This window comes from Sturnira hondurensis, unplaced genomic scaffold, assembly GCF_014824575.4.
Source record: "Sturnira hondurensis isolate 20B ecotype Veracruz unplaced genomic scaffold, ASM1482457v3 Scaffold0019186, whole genome shotgun sequence".
Classification (NCBI taxonomy): Eukaryota; Metazoa; Chordata; class Mammalia; order Chiroptera; family Phyllostomidae; genus Sturnira; species Sturnira hondurensis.
In genome coordinates, this window is record NW_028091817.1 from 2,673,619 (window position 1) to 2,692,414 (window position 18,796).

At 43.3% G+C, this 18,796-nt stretch overlaps 1 protein-coding gene across 1 annotated transcript; it reads right to left on the reverse strand.

Annotated features, from left to right (window-relative positions):
• Positions 1–1,153: 1,153 nt before the first annotated feature.
• Positions 1,154–7,205, reverse strand: CDRT4 (CMT1A duplicated region transcript 4). Its single transcript, XM_037070957.1, has 3 exons — positions 7,137–7,205; positions 3,183–3,255; positions 1,154–1,611 (listed from the first exon to the last, which is right to left on the reverse strand). The coding sequence occupies exons 1-3, from the start codon at positions 7,203–7,205 to the stop codon at positions 1,154–1,156; spliced, it is 600 nt and encodes a 199-aa protein (XP_036926852.1).
• Positions 7,206–18,796: the final 11,591 nt, after the last annotated feature.

Genomic DNA, 18,796 nt, shown 5'->3' on the forward strand with positions numbered 1-18,796 from the left:
GAATGGGCAAGTTATAGGTGTGGTCTGAACCAGCTGAGGTCCAGCCACAAACTTCTCCCTGGCTACTTCTGCTCCACAAAGCAAGCCTTAAAGAAGTACAGGACAGAAAACCCTCCATTTCTCAGCAGGGAACAGCCAAGCCCCCCACTGCCACTTTGTAAACCTTCCAGGGCAAAAACACTTCAATACCAGGTTCAGGTGCCAGATGGAGCAGCCAGGAGGGATCACTAAAGAGGAACCCCACTGTGCTGGTTCTTCAGCTGATTTTCTTTTGGTATTAAGTCCATCCTTTTGTACTACTCTTGGAGACATTGGGTTTGGGCTTCTGCAGCCCACATTCCTACTTTCCTCCCTGGCAGCCTTTGCCAACAGCGGGTGATAGGTGGGGAAGCCTATGAGGCTGAAGGAGGAGGAAGGGACTTGTTTTTTTGGTTTACTTCCTGTTTATCTCTGTTGGCTTCCCCTCCCTATCTGGTTCCCCTAGCAACACTTCTTGTTCACTCAGGCAGTGTCAGTTCCTCCCAGAAGAATCTGAGTTCAGTTTTAGGCTTTTCCAACATTCACAGAATCATCCCCAGCCCAAACAGCAGCCCCTCCTCAGAGGCATTGGTACTGCCCCCACAGTGGCTCTCCTCGTAGTTGGAGACACCAGCTCCAGAGAGAAGCATCCCCACCCAGAGAGAGCCCTGAGACTCAGCTCACATGTGCCTTCTCCAAGTGTCTCACTTTTAGGAAGTCCCTTCGCTCCTTGCCACCCTACCCCCAGCCTTGGAGGGGATAACTGCTTCCATTACTAATTTTGTGTTCACTTCCTGCCTTTTCGGTTCCCTAGTTAATGATTCTTTACATTAAATTATCTCTGATAATATAACTGGTGCGACTCCTGTCTCCTGTCTGGACCCAGACTCATTAACCCACAGTTAGGTCCTGAGCATCTGTAGAACTAGAGCTTGGGGCTTCCCAGCTCCATCTGACTGTGATACTGGAGGGGGTGTACCCACCCACCAACCCACCACATACATTCTGATCTGTCTTATCTAGGCCAACCTCTGTATGAGCGGGGCAAGTTCAAATGTAAAGAACATAGTGAGCCTTGTGACAAATGAAGCTTAAATGCCGTACAGTCTTGGGAGATGGCTGCAGGGACTCCTTGCTAAACATTTGAATGTTTTTCCTTGCTGGCCAGAAGGGAGCTATATGGAAGCATCCTCATCATAGGTTTTCGGGAGAAGATGATCTTGTTGTAGTTTTCGGTGGGACTTTCTCTGGCATCTGTATGGAAGTGCATGGGTTCTGGGACAATGGTAGGACCTGTGGCTGTTGCAGAGAAAGCACCCCATAATGATAACATGGTCTCTGACTTCATGTCATTGTACATCATTTTGCCAGAGGTCTTAGATGATTTTTTTCTTTTTAGCTGGATGATACTGGATGGCTTGTTCAGCCTCAGTGCTCGCTGGCTTTCCTCAAAAGCTTGCATGCATTCCAATTCTCTAGCTTTGCTATTCTCAACGAGTCTTTTCACCATTGGGGAGGTATATGTGACATAGGCTGGCCAAGGGTCATGTTCTTCAAGCAGTTCCAGAGGAAGCCCAATGTTTTCCATGAGTTCTACCAGCAAAGAGAAATTAGGCAATTTAGAGGCTCTCACACACAATGATTCAATTCTTCAAAGAAGTATAGGGTGTTGGAACTACATTTTGATTTTCTCCCAATCATGCACAATAGCCACCCCATACCTGTATTCAGTGGGAATAGAATGTAATCCAAAACTGGGGAACAGAATGACATTCCATACAGCATGTCAATTAAGGAACAGCATAACAATAAAGAGTAGGGAACTCAGAATCAAGCAGGCTTGGTTTCAAATCTTTATATAATGTCAAATCATTTAGCTCTGAAGTTCCTTTTTCCACCAATAAAAACGATTATCATAAGGCTATTATAAGGGTTAAATAAATATATTTTAAGGGTTTGGACCAGTGTAGCTCAGGGTTTGAACACGTAGGCTTTGCACTTAGACTGCTGGGGTTCAAATTCCTTCTCTACCCATTTTATTAGGTGTGAACCTGGAGCAAGTATCTTAACCCTTCTAAACATTAGTTGCCTCGTGTATAGAACGGCAATTAAAACAAGATCAATTTAATAAGGCTTCCTTGCAGATTAAAGGAAATAATTTATGTAAAGCTTTTGGGACAGTATCTGGAATATAGTAATCAGTAAATGGTAACTATGGACATTTTGGCTAGGTCTCCTTGCCTGCACTCTTTTATTTATATCCCTGTTTAACAAAATATGAGACCAAGCCTGGCTAGTTTGCAGAACCAGCAAATGGTAGGTTTGAACTTAAGTCTAAAGGGCTCAACAAGCCATAACTTTTTACTGTAGCTCCTGGACAGAAGTTCTGAGTGTTTTGGGGTTGGGGGGCTTAACTAGAAATTCTACCTGTTAGTTTACCAAACAGCCTGTGTCTACGCAGATACTAAATCATGAGCACAGCAGGCCTTCCTTCTTCCCTTTGCTACTTCATTCTGTCTAAAAGAAAATACCTTAAAACTTCTCTCCTGAAGCTTTTACACTCCCCTGTTTTTTCACGTAGTGCCTACTTCCCTTGATTTTATATTCCTGTGGTCATTTCTATAGGAATTTAAAGGTTCATCTTGCAGTTTCCAGCCTGAAGCATTAGAAAGCACTGCTGGTGATGATAATCCAGGGAAGATGCAGATTAAACAGTTGTTCCCAGGCTGCTTCATGTGTTCAGGAGCTGGAGTTCAACTGGGGGCAGATCTGGTGGGAAACAGTGGGCTGTGGAAGGTCCCATCCCCCTGCAAGAATATACTCAGACCCAGGAAGGCAAGATGTGCAACAGCACCTCTCACTAGAAAGCACACATCAGAGCTTCCAGGCACAGACTTGACTCTTCATCTATGTCTCCTCAGCAGGTGCAGAACCCACATGCCTTGAAGGTCAGGGCCCTTGCTCACATCTGGAAGAGGAGGACCTAAAGCTGTCTGGGACAAAATGAGCAATGCCCTCTCTCATCTCCCCAATGTGCATTATTCCCTCAGCCAATGCAGCACAAGGAACTACCTGCTGTGCCACACCTTTGTCTTTCTACCCTAAATCCTCTGACTTCAGCCAGCCCCACAGCAGAAGCCCCTTGTTAAAGCCCTAAGCCCTACCTTCTTCATCTGTCTTCACCTTTCTTGCATTAGTCCTCTTGTTCATTTTTAGAAAGTTCTTCACATCAGGGGTCTAAATACCTTTGGAAAAATATACTCATTAGCCATGGCCATCCCTGAGTGACTAGAGGAGAAAGCATTTAGCAGCTATCCTGGGATCCCAAGTGAAAGGGCTTCTGCCTGAGGCACTATGAGCCCACCTCAGAGAGGAGGACCTGCCTTCCAGGGAGCAGGAGCTGGCTCTACCAGCAAGCACAGGAGATCCCGGCAGCCTCCAAACCCCTGATCTGTGGGCCCTGAGCTGAAATTCAGGACTTGGTGCTTGGCAGGCCTGGCTGGGGGCTGTGTGGAGGCTGGAGCATGGGAAAAGTGAAGAAAGAAAGGTCTCCACTTCCAAACCATGAAGCGTGGTTATGTCACTGCAAGTGGGCCAAGCTCCTGCCCTCCAGGCTGCACTTTTTGGCTCTGTGCTGGCAGACACAGCAGCTGCCCAACTCAGCGTCAGGGCCACCTCACTCCAGCCCCCCGGCCAGCCCAGGTGAATGCAGGCACTCCTTCAGCTCTACATGGCTGAGCACACAGGCAATTGGATGGAACTGTTACTCTCGAAGCTCTCTACCGTGAGGGCCCATCCATCTGTGGGGCTTGTTATAGCACAGACCCCTGCCTCTCCCACCAAAGTGGCTGACTCAGCAGCTGGTCCACGGATCCAAAGGGAGGGAGGGAATGCATAAGACTTATAAGGTTTTATCATTAATTCCCTAGTGACAGCAAACAGATACAGGAGATCTTTTCAGTTTCTTTCCAGAAAGGGCACATCTGAGAATTTTTATGAAAGAATTGTATATCTTATACATTCAGTTTTGCCGTTTCTGGGGCCTTTGAATGCTGGGAAGTGCCACAGAGCATTTCTGTTATCACCTGCCAACACCTAGTGAAAGAGTCTCAGGTGGTTTTTAGCAAGTTCCCAAGCAATACTGATGTTGCCGGCCAGGGGACCACACCTTGAGAAGCATCTGTAGGAAAATGCTTCTCACACCAGGGAGCACAAGAACTACAGGGAAATGTGTTGAAACCAAGAGGGCTGGGCCCCTGGCCCATGAGTCTGACTCAGTAGGTCTGCTTTGGGCAGGGCAGGGGTGGTGGGGGGTGGTGGTGAGAATTTGCATTTCTAAGTCCCAGGTAATGCAGCAGGTCTGAGGACCACACTCTGAGTAGCCCTAGTTTAGACTGAAAAACAATTCTCAATTCTCAACCTTCCCCTCAGTGGACTTGTTCATGAGTGAAACATTCTCTTGACATAAACAGTTCCCCAATTTTCCACCCCTTTTGTCTTCTACTCAAGGAATCTTTGAGGAATACAAGTGAGTGTGTTATGGACAAGGGCAACCTTAACTTCCACTGTATTTATAAAGTAAATTATTCACATGTCAGTGTTTTATTATAACACACCTAACAAAAGCTAGCATCTTAGAGATTAATTCATACTCTTTTTTTAAAAAGTGAGTTTTTGTTAAACCTACTCTGATCCAGGCCTTACAGGGTCCCTACTATTGTCTTAGGAGCAATCTTTCACAACAATACATTTTTAGGAGAATTCACAGTATCATTTTTCTGAGTCTAAGGAAGAAATAATGCTCAAATAATTCTCCAACCTTAAGAGAATTTTACAAATAATTAAAAATTGCAAATAGAAGCATCTTACTTCTTCTTCTGAGATCTACCATGGGACCTCAAAATTTCAGCACACCCATCCAAGTTCCCAGTAACCTGGAGCATGTCACCCCCAGTGTCACCCAGCCCATGGCTCTCTAGCTACAATGAAAGAGAATACTTGATTTATCTTCCATATTGCAGAGCTGCTAGGAATGTGTTCATACTTCACCCATACTGACAATAGGGTTACTCATTCATACCAGATGGTGAAAAAAAATGTTTTGAGTTGGTGCTATTTTGGGAATTGTGGGTAATTCTTATTATCCTTGCTTCTAAATTTCTAGTTAATGAACTCTGAAGACTGAAAGAAGTCCAGTTAGTAGTAAATTGTTTCAGCATAAGCCTGCAACTGTATAAACTACTATGTTGCTCAGCACCTCTCACCTTATGTCATTGGACCCCACAACAGCCCTCTGTGGCTGATAGGATTATTCTAGAAAGTGTCTGGTTTTTCTCACACCTGCCAATGCAGGAACAAGGAAATTAGAAAACCAGGGGAGCGAATGTCTGCAACAGCCTCAACACTCATGTGGGGACTTGTTTGTTTGAAAATAAAAGGAGACAAATAGTTGACATTAAGTCTAAAGACAAGCTGTGGGCTTTTATAATTTCCTTCAGCTTGGCACAAAGGTTGCACTTTGTCTCTGTAAGTGAAATGCAAACCAGCAGTCTACAGACAGAAACAGCATTGACAAACGGGCAGGAGGCGTTGCATTGATGCGGTTTTCATGTTTCTTCTGCAGGCACAAAAGGCCATGTTCACTCCACTGGGTTTCAACTCCAGCTTTCCCCGCACCCAATCTCTTATCCCATCATTTTCAGAATCTAGTCTGATAGGCTGGGTTTAACCTCAATAAATTCAAAGAAGTGACACCTGCCTAGAACCTGACATGAGTGTGTGACCTTGATTGTGATACTTAGGGCTTCTGTTATCAAACAAGATGGGGATGAGGATGAATTCCTGCCCTGTCCTGTCCTGCCTCTCACAGAGGCACAGCCATTATAATTATATGTCTGGAGATAAAAGTGCTTCTAAACCAGCAATCTCTCAATTCAATGGCACAATGGAATTACTGGGGATCTTTTAAAAATTCAAATGCCTGACTCCTACCCATAACACTGTTATTTAATTGGGATGGGGTGCAACATAGGCATCAGAATCAAAAGCCTGGTTCTAATGTGCAACAAAATCTTGCAAATCGCTATTTTAGAATCTAGACCAAAAACCACTGAAGATGTATGGGATATGAGCTACTTAAGAGAAGGGAAACAGGTCCAGGAGATCATTTTAGTCCTTCAGCTGTTCTAAGACACATTTCCATTCAAGCATTCTTTACTACATATATGCACATTTAGAAGGACCATGGAGCATTTCCACCACCAGCTGCTTATTCCAGAATTGACTTAGATCAAAAACTAGTGCCTTAAAGTACTGAACAAAGAAAACTGTGGCTGTGAATGATATTCTCCTGCAGAGCTAATCTTATCCTCCTTCTGTAACCACAAGCTGCATCCCTATCTCAGGAAACCATCTTGCAGAAGGATTTTGTGGGTTCCAACAGGACTGATGGATGAATACACTGGCACAAGTCAACCCCACTCAGATTTTAGCCCCGATGATGCTGTGAAAGTAGTGCCATTTGCAGTCTCATGATAGGTAAGACATTATCCTAATCCAGTGTTTCCCAAGCTGTGTCCATAGAATGTAGGACTCTCTCAAGATGTTAACAGGTGTTACTTAGAAGGGAAAAATGGTCCATGGCAAGGATTACCTTTCATGGCCACATAAATTGTTTAATCCAGGGGCACTATGTACATAGTCTACAGTGTTGTGGGCTCTAAGTTTAGTAGGCCTGACCTCAGTTGGATAAGTTTAAAAAATGACACATTAAACAAATTCCTTCAGTGCAGACTTCTCAGGGCCTATACTACGTTAACTTGATCTGTAACTCTTCTGAAGGGAGATTAATTTTCAGCATCCCCTACTCTCCTTTGCAGAAGATTAAAATGTAGCATCCCTAATCTCATTTGACCATTGAATTGTTCATTCAGTCATTTGTTCATTCATTCATTGGATAGGGCATCTCTTGAAACAAGTAACCAGTAAAACATTTGTATGGATTCTGAAATCTATCTCCAGCCCTTGTTTTGGAACTGTGAGCATCAGAGAATGGTTATGACATAAGAGGGTGGAAGGATGAACTTGCTAAGGGTTTAGCTGGGTCTTCAATAGCTTACTTTCTCTGAAATCAGTCTCAGAAGGCTGGTGCTATGAAAGTGTCCATATCCGGAAGACCGAGCCAACATGCAGACCTAATGCTCTACTAGAAACTAGACTCATTTAACTCTGTTCAGCCTTTTTCTTCTTTTCTCTGGTCCAATCTATGGGTGTCTTGTCTTGCTGTGTCTCCTTCTCTTATTCCTTTCACTCAGCCATACCTAAGAGTCTTGTCTTGCCTCAGAAGGAGAACCACGTTTTCTGAAACAGGAAGCTGATGCAGGTTCTGTTTCGCCCCTATGTTATCCTCCTCAACCTCTCATTTCCTCCCCTGCCGTTTCCTTGTCTGCCCTCTGGCTGCTCCTCATTTATTTTTGGCTGAAAAGGAAGCTGCCACTTAGGCCAGAAGTGTCTTGGAAAATTTTCTCTAAGATCCAGAGAAATATTTCCCGGCATGGATCAAGCCGGTGCAGTGCGGCAGTGTGTGTTTCATGTGGTTATCTCTGTCTGGAGAGGCCATGGTGTGTGCTCTAACCCCCCTGCCTTTCAGACCTGGGGAAACACAGTGCACACCCAGAGACTTCCCCTGAGCCCCACCCTATCCTCATTTTATCCACCTTTTTACCCTGCCCCCACCCCCACTGAAGCTATGGAAACTCTTGCCATAGTCCCATCTCCACCTGACAGGCTCTAGGAGGATACACACAGGTCATGGTTTGATGTGCCTTTAGCAACACTGATGCTGGGGTGCACTGGGGTTCCTAGAACTGCTAGGAACAGAGGTAAATGGGGGTAGAGAGGGGTAAATTGGCTTTCAGGAAAGAAGAGTTCTCTGGCCCCTCCTTATCCTGCCACCTCCCCTTCCTCCTCAATGCCCCTCTCCAGACATAGGTACACTCCAAGGCAAGGAGAAATGAGCCCATTACCACACCCTGGTAAAAAGTTAAGTTGCATATGGAGGCAGCTTTGGTCATTGTCAGCATGTTCTATGGTAAACTATGCCTCTTTCTGGGAGAAGCAATTATCTCTAATCATATCTCAGATAAGGAAGTGGAAGTCTAATCAGAAGTTCCCATTGTCTTACAGAGATCTAGCATCATCCATTCACCCTGCTACTTGATTATGCTCCTGTTCTCTATGTATTTTCTCTAAGAATTATGTTTATGCCTTGAGAGATACCACAGTGGAAACAGAGCTTAAGTATCTATGGTCATGCAGCATCAACACATTCATCTATCCATGCACACATTGAACAAATCTATATGGCATGGGTGGGTCCTGCGCCCATCCAAAACACATCACGAGTGCTCCACACTCACCTCTTGCTTTTCAGTCTACTCTTCTCAGTGTCAAGTGTCCACAAGGCAGCTTTGTTTCCCCTGTGAATGGCAATTCAAACAAGAATGATCCCTGTTATCCTTGTCATCAGAGAAAAAAAGGAGAGATGTCTTGTACATAGGCCAAACCCAGTCATATCAGCCACTGTGCAGACAGGTCTTGAATGTGCCTGTGTACCATCCCCAGGCATGGTAGCAGGTGCTGGGGATGCAAGCAGAAGGACACAGAGCCCTGGTTCAAGGAGCTCACAGCCCCATGAAGAGACAGGCCATAAGCTTCCTAACTCAGCCTGAGTGGAGAGAGCTGTCAAGAAGTAGGTTCAAGAAGGGTAAATGATTGTGCCAAATCTTGAAGGAGAAGGAGAATGATGGACAGTGGGTGTCGTTTAAATGCCAAGTTCAATGTTTTCAAATCCCAAGTAAAGTGTCTCCGTGTTCCGGGCCCACATTTTTCTCCCAATATGCAGAACATACAAGCTGTTTCCAAATGGCATGTTTTTAGCATAGGAATGAAAATGTTGAGTTGGCTGAATAAATGCCTTACAAAATTTACTTTAAGAAAAACCACTGGGCATTGTATAGTTGTGCAACTATGAATTTAATCACATACTTGTCAAGGACTTTTAAATCATAAGTATGAAAATTTCTATTTTAAGATGTAACATGAAGACCCATTAGGTACAAAGCATATGTGGCCATATTATCTATAGATAGTATTATAGATACTATCTATATAGTATCTATATATTAATTAATTATAATTAATATATAATTTTTCAAACAATCCAAATAGACATAATCAGAGCAGAGCTTTTCAACCTTTCCTTCTGTAGACAGTTTGGGATATACATTTTGTACTAATAAGCAGGCAACTAGAAATGATAAGAAGAAACAGGGAGCAAGAAATAGCCCCATGATCTCATATTCAGGAAACCAAACATGAAAGGCTTTAGGCAATGTGTGCTCCAAGCCCCTCTCTCTGCCTGACAGCTGGCTCCTGAGCAGTGGGGTCATGAAAGTGTGTGGTCTCACTCTGTCTAATCAATCAGGGAAAGGAAGTCCCAGTTCTCTGGAACAATGGAGAATTGTGAACCGAGAGAAGGCATGGGGGAAACAGACAGGCATTTCCCAGGGCGTCCCTCCATCTATGGACCAGGTCATCCCCTTTTAAAATGCTCAAGGCACTAGCAACCCAGGCTAGTGTTTGTTTTGAAGAAGGTGATGTACATTTGAGACATTGCCAAGAAGCAAAGAACTAAAGTAGTTACCTTCTATAGGATTCAACCATTCCATCAGCCTATCAAGAGCATGTGTTCAGTGTCATACACTTATTCCAATCCATGGCCAAACATGAGAAAATCCATGCATCACACATTGCACCCAACTCTGGGGCAACAGATAGCCTCATATTATAATTAAAACTCCTGATGATCAGTGATGAGTTTTCCTGAGCTGAACCAAAATCCAAATAAATCACCTCCTGAAAATTAAGAGTTTAACTGTACTTTGTCCTGACTCTTTATTCAGACTAAGCAATAATTTTAGACCTAAAACAACTTACAAAATGGAAGTTAAACAAACAAAAAAAACCCTGTAACATTTGAGGATGAAGCAAAGGAAGGAAAGCACTGTAGACTGTTAAGCAGAAAGCACTCAGCACTGTTAAACAGAACATGGAGTGAAGGAGGCCACATAAGGCTGTGCATGAACAACTCTCTTCAATGAGCTGGATCAAACATCTTCCCCACGTGTGGCCAGTTCCACAATTGCTAATAAATGATGAGGAACTACACCAAATTATCTCCTTTCCTAGAAGAGCAATTAGACCATGTGTCACATCAGTGATGTCCAGTTGTGTTCTACTGGACATCACTGTATCTGTTTTTATGTGTTCTCTTAACTGAACTTATATATCAGCATTATACAAAGTCTGGACAATGCTATCTTTTAAGTGTATAATCTGTTAACCACTACACAACCATCACCTGTGTACTCTCACCCAGTTCTTACACAGTCGTAGTCACAAAATGTGCAGATCCTTTGAATTCATCATTTTTGCTTTAACATTATGTTATACTTTCTGATGTTCTTAAAGATTTTTCATAATTATTATAGAGGTTGCTTAACAATCCATCAAGTCAAAGAACCAATACTAATCATGTCTCCATTTGGAGATTTTAAAGTGTTCCCAATTAGAGCAACTATAAATAATAAACTGTCTTTTAAAATGAAAACTCATTGGCATGCTTCCACTTTTTATAAACCTCTGTATAGCAAGGTGCTCAGGAAATGTTGGCTACTGATGGTTGTTAGTCTTCCCCAAAATTCAATACTGCCAAAGCCATTATGCCTTCAACCCTGGGTGAGCAGTCCATTAGGTTTCCTTATCTTTGTGGACAAAGAGCTGTTAGGATATTTGCTGCAATGGACCCTAGGGTTCCCACGAGCTCCAGGGTCTACCATTTGTCAGAGCACAGCCCATAGTGATGGGTCAGAAACTAAAATAGAGTCTATGAGCGAATGGTTCCATGGCCAGTGCAAGGCCGATGTCAGGCAGAGACCTGGAGCCGAAGCCCCACCCCCACCCCCAGTCATAGAAGGATTAGGGAAGACATTAAAAAGAGTCAACTCCCTGTGGCCAAGACCAGCTATGTACAGGGAAATTGTCCCAAAAGTATTCTATACAACCTGATGATTTGTTAAAATTGCTTGTGCTAGCAAGGAAATAGCAATTGAATCAATAAAAAATACTCTCTAAATTTTCAAGTTGTGGTGTCCGCAACTCAAGCTGTAGAAGCCAAGTGAAAGCCACCAATGACCCTCTCCAAACAAGAAGATGCAAAATAATCCACCCAGTTGTCAAGACATGGTGTGCGGGTTGAGGGATTCAAAGAACCACAGAGTGCAAACCAATTCCCTTTACAAAGGCACAGAGAGCATGAGCCATTTGGTGAAGGGGCCACTAGCCTTAATTCCCCACCCCAGCCCCCAACTATAATGAAGCTATTCCAATAGTGTTTCATCAGTGCTCTTAATGAGAACTCAGAGGCATCAAGAAATTGTCAAATGGGGTTAATTTTAGGGCCAAGATGGAGGTGTAGGTGGAAATACTGTACCCCCTCACACAACCAAATTTAAGGACAACAAAGATTTAGAAACAAAAACACAACCAGAACAGACAGAAAAATGAACTGTACCAAAGTCTGACAACAATGAACCATTCGAAGTCAGTGGCCAGCAGAAATGGGTCCTGGCAGAAAGAGGCAGTGGTTAGCAGAACTGGGTGCAGGGGGGGAAACAAGCAAACCCAATAAGGTGTGCAAGGCATTTGGCTGACCACAGACACACATTCGTGTGCAGATAAACCAGGCAGGTTTAAAAATGCTCAATGAGACAGACTGTGCAGCCCAGGGTCCCAGTGACAGGAAATAAAGCCTAAAAACACCGACTGAAAAAACTTTGGGGAATTCAGGTGCCAGGAGAGGCTCCCAGCCTCATAGTAGAGTTTGTTGGAGAGACCTACAGGGTCCTAGAAAGTACACAGCCCACACACCCAGGAACCAGCACCAGAAGGGCCAAATTTGCTTGTGGGAAGTGGCAGAGGAGACCAAAATCTGAGAGAGAGCGGAACAAGTGCCACTGCTCTCTTCCTGACCCTGCCCCCACATTCAGCATCACAACCCAGAAACTGGTGAATACCTAAGGCTCTGCCTCTCATATGTAACAGGTGTGAACAGACCAAAACATTATGGTTCAAACAGAATAAATCAAAGCCCCACAGCCAATACTTCTAAGTGACCAAGAGGTAGCCAACCTATCAGATGCACAGTTCAAAATACTGGTGATCAGGATGCTCACTGAACTGGTTAATTTTGGTCGCAAATTAGATGAAAAAATGAAGGCTACACTATGTGAAATGAAGGAAAATGCACAGGGAACCAATAGTGATGGAAAGTAAATTGGGACTCAAATCAATGGAGTGGACCAGAAGGAAGAAAGAAACAACCAAACAGAAAAGAATGAAGAAAAATTTTCAAACAAAAATTAGGAGAGGCCCAGGAACTGCCAGGACATCTTTAAACGTTCCAACATTCAAAGTTTAGGGGTACCAGAAGGAGAAGAGGAAGAGCAACAAGTGGAAAACTTATCTGACCAAATAATAAAGGAAAACTTCCCCAATCTGGCAAAGGAACTAGACTTCCAGGAAGTCCAGGAAGCTTAGAGAGTCCCAAAGAAGGTGGATCCAAAGAGGAACACGCCAAGGCACCTCATAATTACATTAGCCAAGATTAAAATGAAGGAGAGAATCCTAGAAGCAGCAAGAGATAAGGGTCAGTCACCTACCAAGGAGTTCCCATCAGACTGTCAGCTGATTTCTCCAAAAGAGACCTTACAGGAAAGAAGGGGTTGGAAAGAAGTATTCCAAGTCATGAAAGGCAAGGACCTACATCCAAGATTCCTCTACCCAGCAAAGCTTTCATTTAGAATGGAAGAGCAGATAAACTGCTTCCCAGATAAGGTCAAGTTAGAGTTCATCATCACCCAGCCCTTATTGTATGAAATGTTAAAGGGTCTTTATCTGAGAAAAAGAAGATAAAAAAATATGTACAGTAAAATGACTGCAAACTCACATCACTAACAACCACACCTAAAATGAAAACAAAAGCAAACTAAGGGAACAACTAGAACAGGAACAGAAACACAAAAATGGAGGTCACATGGAGGGTTATCAACAGGGGAGGGGGAGGAGGATAGAGAGGTAAAAGGTACAGAGAATAAGTAACATAGATGGTAGGTAGAAAATAGACAGGGGGAGGGCAAGAATAGTGCGGGAAATGTAGAAGCTAAAAAACTTATGACCCATGGACATGAACTAAAGGAGGGGAATGTTGGGGGGGAGGGGTGTGCAGGGTGGAGGGCAATGAAGTGAGGAAATGGGGCAACTGTAATGGCATAATTAATAAAATAAAAAGAAAATAAAATGGTTACTCTATCTAGAAGACAAGGAATAAATGAGGACTTTAGGAAGACCTTGAAGTTATTTTTTTTTTAAAGAAAGAAATTGTCAAATGTTGTCCCCATAGTTTCTACTGAGAAAGCAAGGAAGTGTGGGAAAGATCCTTCTAAAGTCTGCAAGTTTCCTCCAGCACTGTGCAAGGAACAGTGTGCCCTAGACTTGGGAATATCATTATTTGTTCTCTGAGAAGTGAATGAATGAAAAGGGGGTTCATTGGTGTACAACTTGATAAAAGAGGCCCCTTTTGCTCCTTTTCATTCAGGAAATCTTCTGAAAATTGATATGTTAAATAACATGTAGGTATATGTCCTATTGTAAATTATTATATTGGCATCCTAAAATTATTAATCATTTTTCTTTGAGTTTAGTCAAAATTAATCATTTCCCCAAAGCTTACCACTCTGTCTTCAGTGCCATTGGGACCTTGATATATTAACCAAAACATATTCCTAACAACCATCTTTCTTCTAAGAGATTCTTATTTCCACCTGCCTATTAAACAAGTTCCTCCAAGTGTCAACTTTTCATCAAATTTAAATTTGTTCAAAATGAAGCTTAGTATTGATTGTCACCCTCTCTTTCTACAGACATCTCCTCTGACTTCATATCCTGCTTTGGTCAATGACATCACTAGCCTTCCTGCCCCTCAGAATAGGACCTTATTTCCTCCTTGCCTCTTATACCCGAAGTTCAGGACTCATTCCCCAAATAGGCCTTCCAACCACTCTAATCTCTTCCTCCCAGTTTATCCTCCACATGGTTTCTGCAAGGGCTATCATTTATAATTGTATTCATCCATTCATTCAACAAATACTTACTGAATGTTTATACTGCACCAAACACTACACCAGCCATGAATTCAAAGCAGGGAAAACCAACCTAGAAAAATCTGATCATGCCACACATCTTTTCAAAACTTATCTACTTTCTCTTGCCTATAAGATAAAATGCATATGCCTTAGCAAGACCCTTTAAAATTTAGTCCTAGAAAAGCTTCCCAATCTTGGCCCCTATCACAACTCTCTCCCTCCACATACACAGACACATGTACACCTGACACCCCAGTGACTCTAAGCACTCATCATTTGCCACACTTACCAAGCTGTTGGGCCTTTACTTCCTGGCATGTCCTGTTGCCTTTGTCTTGAATTCCCTCCCCACTCCCCACTTCTAAGGGGCTGCATGTCCTCCAAAACTCAAAGTGTCATTCAGCCATTGGGGAATCCTTTCCTAACCCTCTCAGGAAAAAAAAATCTGTTCTTCCCTGTGCCCTCAGAAGAAGGCAAAAATGGCCCTATTCTATATACCATTCACCATATTATGTTGAGAAAATTTCCAGGGGGGAAAAGTATGGGATTTACTTGGAATCTGCAGTAAATTGATGACACTGCATTAAAAATCTTAAAAGCTGAGGATGAGAAGCTGCTGTTTGGAGACACCACTCCCCTCATACACCCCCAACACTTTCTACCAAGAGGGCTTCATCTAACCATCACCAAGGGAAGCCTCATGCCCTCATCCTTACAACAGCCCAGTCCCCACAGGGGTCTCAGGGGAGTGCTGTTTGTCCCCTTACAACCTCCTGCTTTGTGGACCTGGAGGTGGGTACTTGTCCCTTCCTCCCCAAGTATTCTCCAACCATTTTCCTCCCTGCTTCTTTGAAGCTCATGCCATCAGCCTAAACCAGCCTCTCATTCACCTGGCTACTGCCCACTTCCGGTCCCTGGCCTCTGTCCCTCAGTCACTGATGACTTCAGCTCCTGGACACTGGCTTCCTTTGCATTTTTACTCTATCATCAGTGGTTTCTTCTTCATCCCATAAATGATCCACACTAGTGGATCATTCTTAGTCTGGCTTTCCTTGACCTACTTACCTCCATTAATATAATGGGGGTAATATAGCATCTAATAGATGTCTTCCTCTCAGTCTCCACCACCCACTCCTGCAGTTACTCCATTTTTCTTATCATTACCTATAACCACACTGTGTCCACAGAATCAGCTGTGAGCATCTCGTTCTTTCACCCCCTTTGTCCTTCCAGCTCACTCCCTTAAGCAGCTCCCAATCTAACACATCCTCCATTTCAATCCACTCATTCTACCTTTCTCTTACAGCCTCCCCTTTATGCCTTCATTTCTTTCTTTATCCTGTTTAAATTCCACGCTCTCTTCTTATAATCTCTTGAAAAGACTGTAACCCCTTTATGCCCCCATCTACCACATTTGCATGACCAAGCCACAGTACTAGAAAGCCCAACTGTCAGGCTCTTCTGAGTATGCCACCTCAGCAAATAAACATGGTGGGAAGAAAAGACGACTGTGCAGATGGGTCTCACATGAAATGGCAACAGCTGAAGTTTCTGTGCAATGTGCTATATACTGGGTACAGTCTGCATACCTTACCTAGATTAACTAATTTAATCCTCACAAAAATTTTATGTATTATATGCTACATTATTCCCATGTTACAAGGAAGGAAACTCAAGCCCATAGGGATGTTCAATAGCACATCTGAGATCACTCAAGATTTTCACTCAGGCGGTCTAGTTGCAGAATCCTTTTGTTTAATGTTGCACTCCCTTGCTTCTCTATCTCATAGTCAGTCAACCTGATTAGCCTACCCTAATATCCCCCTTTTCCAAGTCTTTTCACTTTCCCAATCCCCAAACAATGGTTTCTAACCAGCTCATCACCTTCTTCTCCCTCTCTCAGCTGATGTCCTTGCCCACCAACCTTGGGGGAAAGTCCAAGAATCCATCAGGAACCCCTTTGTCTGTCCATCATCACACCCAGCAACTGCTCTGTGCACACTGCCTCCACTCCCTACCCCCACAAGATGGTGGAGGAAGTGTCCCTCTTCTTACCCAAAACTGTCTCTCCATTGTACCTCAGGCCCCTCCTGTCTTACATTACAAAATACAATGGCCCTGGATAGAGTCAACCACTCTCACATTTTTCCAATGTCCTTCTACTTGGCTTCTGTGGGCACTACACGGACCTATCTTCCTCCCACCCCACTTACCATCCTTCTTCACACTCTCTGTTGATGATTTCTGGGCTCCTTTCCATTTTATATCTTAACATGCCCCCAGGGTGGCATCAGTCAGTTTGGTGGCTTTACATCTTAGGTGCTTGCCCAATCTTAATTCTAACCTGTTCCCTTCCCCAAAGTCTGAACTTGTATATGCAACTGCCATTCATATACCCTCGTTTGTATAGTATCTAATGGGATGTCAGACTTTTCATGGTTTAAACGGAACTCTTGACCTTACTCCTTAATATGTTCCTCTCTAGTCTTTCCCATCACAGAGAGAGACACTATCACCCACCAAATTGCCTAATTCAAAAATCTAAGAGCTGCTTTTTATTTCTCTTGCTTCTTCACTTAGTATAGCCAATTCATTATTCTCCACACAACCCCACCAACCCTCTGCCATTATGTAACTTCTCTGCATATCCATCCTTATCTCAGATACCAAGAGCCCAGATGGTATCCTGGCTTCCACTCTTCCCTTTCAATTCTTTCTCCACAGAAGATCAGGATCACTTTCAAACATAAACCAGATTGAATCATTCTGCTGCCAATACTTCAAAGGCTTCCCATTTCATTTATGATATAATTCAAATTGCTTACCTTGGCCTACAAAGCTCTCTTTGATCTAGCTCCTGTCTATCCTTCTAGCTAGTGCTGCTTCTCCCCATCACTCCCTGCACCAGCTATATTGGTCTTCCTCACCTTTTCAAGAACACTGACCTCATTCCCATGTTGGAGTCCTTCACCAGGAGCTCCCTCTGCCTGGGATGTACTTTTCCCTTATCTTCACATAGATGGTTCCTTCTCATAAGTCAGGATTCAGCCTAACTATGAACTCTTCAGTTTAGGCTGTTTTGTGACAGCCTAAAGTAGCCACCTGTCGCTACCACATCTCCTGTTTTTAATTCTCTGCATAGTACTATTCCTCCCTGGCATTTCTTATTATTTTCTCATTCGTTTGGTTTTTCTTTACCAACTAGAAGGTAGGTTTCATGAGAACAGGGATCTCATTATCACATTCACTGCTCTGTCCTTAGGCACATGAATCAGAATCATTAGATAAATAGATGTTACTGCACTTGCCACAGCAATTTCCCCTGGCATTTCCAAGGATTATGGAAATCCAAAAATCCAGCAGGCACACACTTGTACAGGACACAAAGGAAACCATAGACTAGCTGACTTGAAAATAGCCTGTAGTGATAAAGGTCAACTTGCAAAAGGTGGGACATTATCCTAATAAATATGATAACTAAATACAACCAAGGGAAGGGCCTGGGTTCAAATCTTAGCCTTGTCACTTACTGCTTTTAAGTGGGCAAATCACTCCCTCTCTCCCTCTCTCAATTTCCATTCCCCCATCTGTAAAATGGCAATGGCACACTTCCTTCATAGGATTATGGTGAAGATTGAATGACTGAATGAGGCACTGCATGTGAAGTGCCCAGGACAGCAACAGTGCAGTAACTTAGAGCCACAACAGTCCAGGCTTCAGGCTTCACTGTAAGGAGAAGGGAAACCCTGTCTGATATGAAAAGCCCCTGGCACTTAAATGCTCTGAATTCAAACTCTTCCTTCACTCTGAGCCTCCATTTCCATTCCCACTGGCCCAACAGTGTTCCACACACATCAAACATGGCCAGATCTGACCACCACCAGATGTAGCATCTTGGGTAGCTTCCATTTGTCATTAGTGGATATTACTTATTTTCACAAATGTGTTTTCTTTCCTCAGAATAATTGTAAATTTACATGTATGGCCCCTGCTCTCCAGTCCCTTTAGCTCTGCTTCCAGAACTGCTTCTATGATGATCCTTCTGGGAGACCTGCAAGCCCTCCAGGTCAGCTTACCCATAACTCTTTCTGTGCCTCAACTATTTAGCACCATTTACCCCATTGTGTTACTTGCTTGGTGTGTGCCTCTCTCTCTCTTTCCCTAAACTGTGTTTCTTAAGGCTCAGAAGAAAGATAGTTAAATTCCAGTCCACTCTTAGCCCAAATGTTGTCTAGTTCAAGAACTAATTATGGTCCTAACCCAAGATCAAACTGAATGGTGTCATTATGGTCGCCTCTTGTGCTCACATCTCCTGCCTAGAAGTATATGTAGGTCCCTGGTAAAGCTCTTTTCACCAGGCTTGTGAAGAACATAGAATGAGGAAGGTAAACTGGCAAACTGTTATGAATAGTTTGGGAGAAAATGGACAGTTAAATATATAGGAAATTGTTGCCTATGGTTAAATGAGAAAATAGCAATAATCAATTCTCTAGAGGCCAAAAAAGAGGCCTTTTGAA

Bases quoted from the DNA above. Each gene is read 5' to 3' on its own strand.
- CDRT4 (XM_037070957.1), bottom strand. From the start codon at position 7,205: ATGTTGGCTCGGTCTTCCGGATATGGACACTTTCATAGCACCAGCCTT. The intron at 3,256-7,136 runs GTAAGCTATTGA...AAAGGTATTTAG, and splicing joins TGAGACTGATTTCAGAGAAA to ACCCCTGATGTGAAGAACTT. The intron at 1,612-3,182 runs GTAGGGCTTAGG...CTTTGCTGGTAG, and splicing joins GGTGAAGACAGATGAAGAAG to AACTCATGGAAAACATTGGG.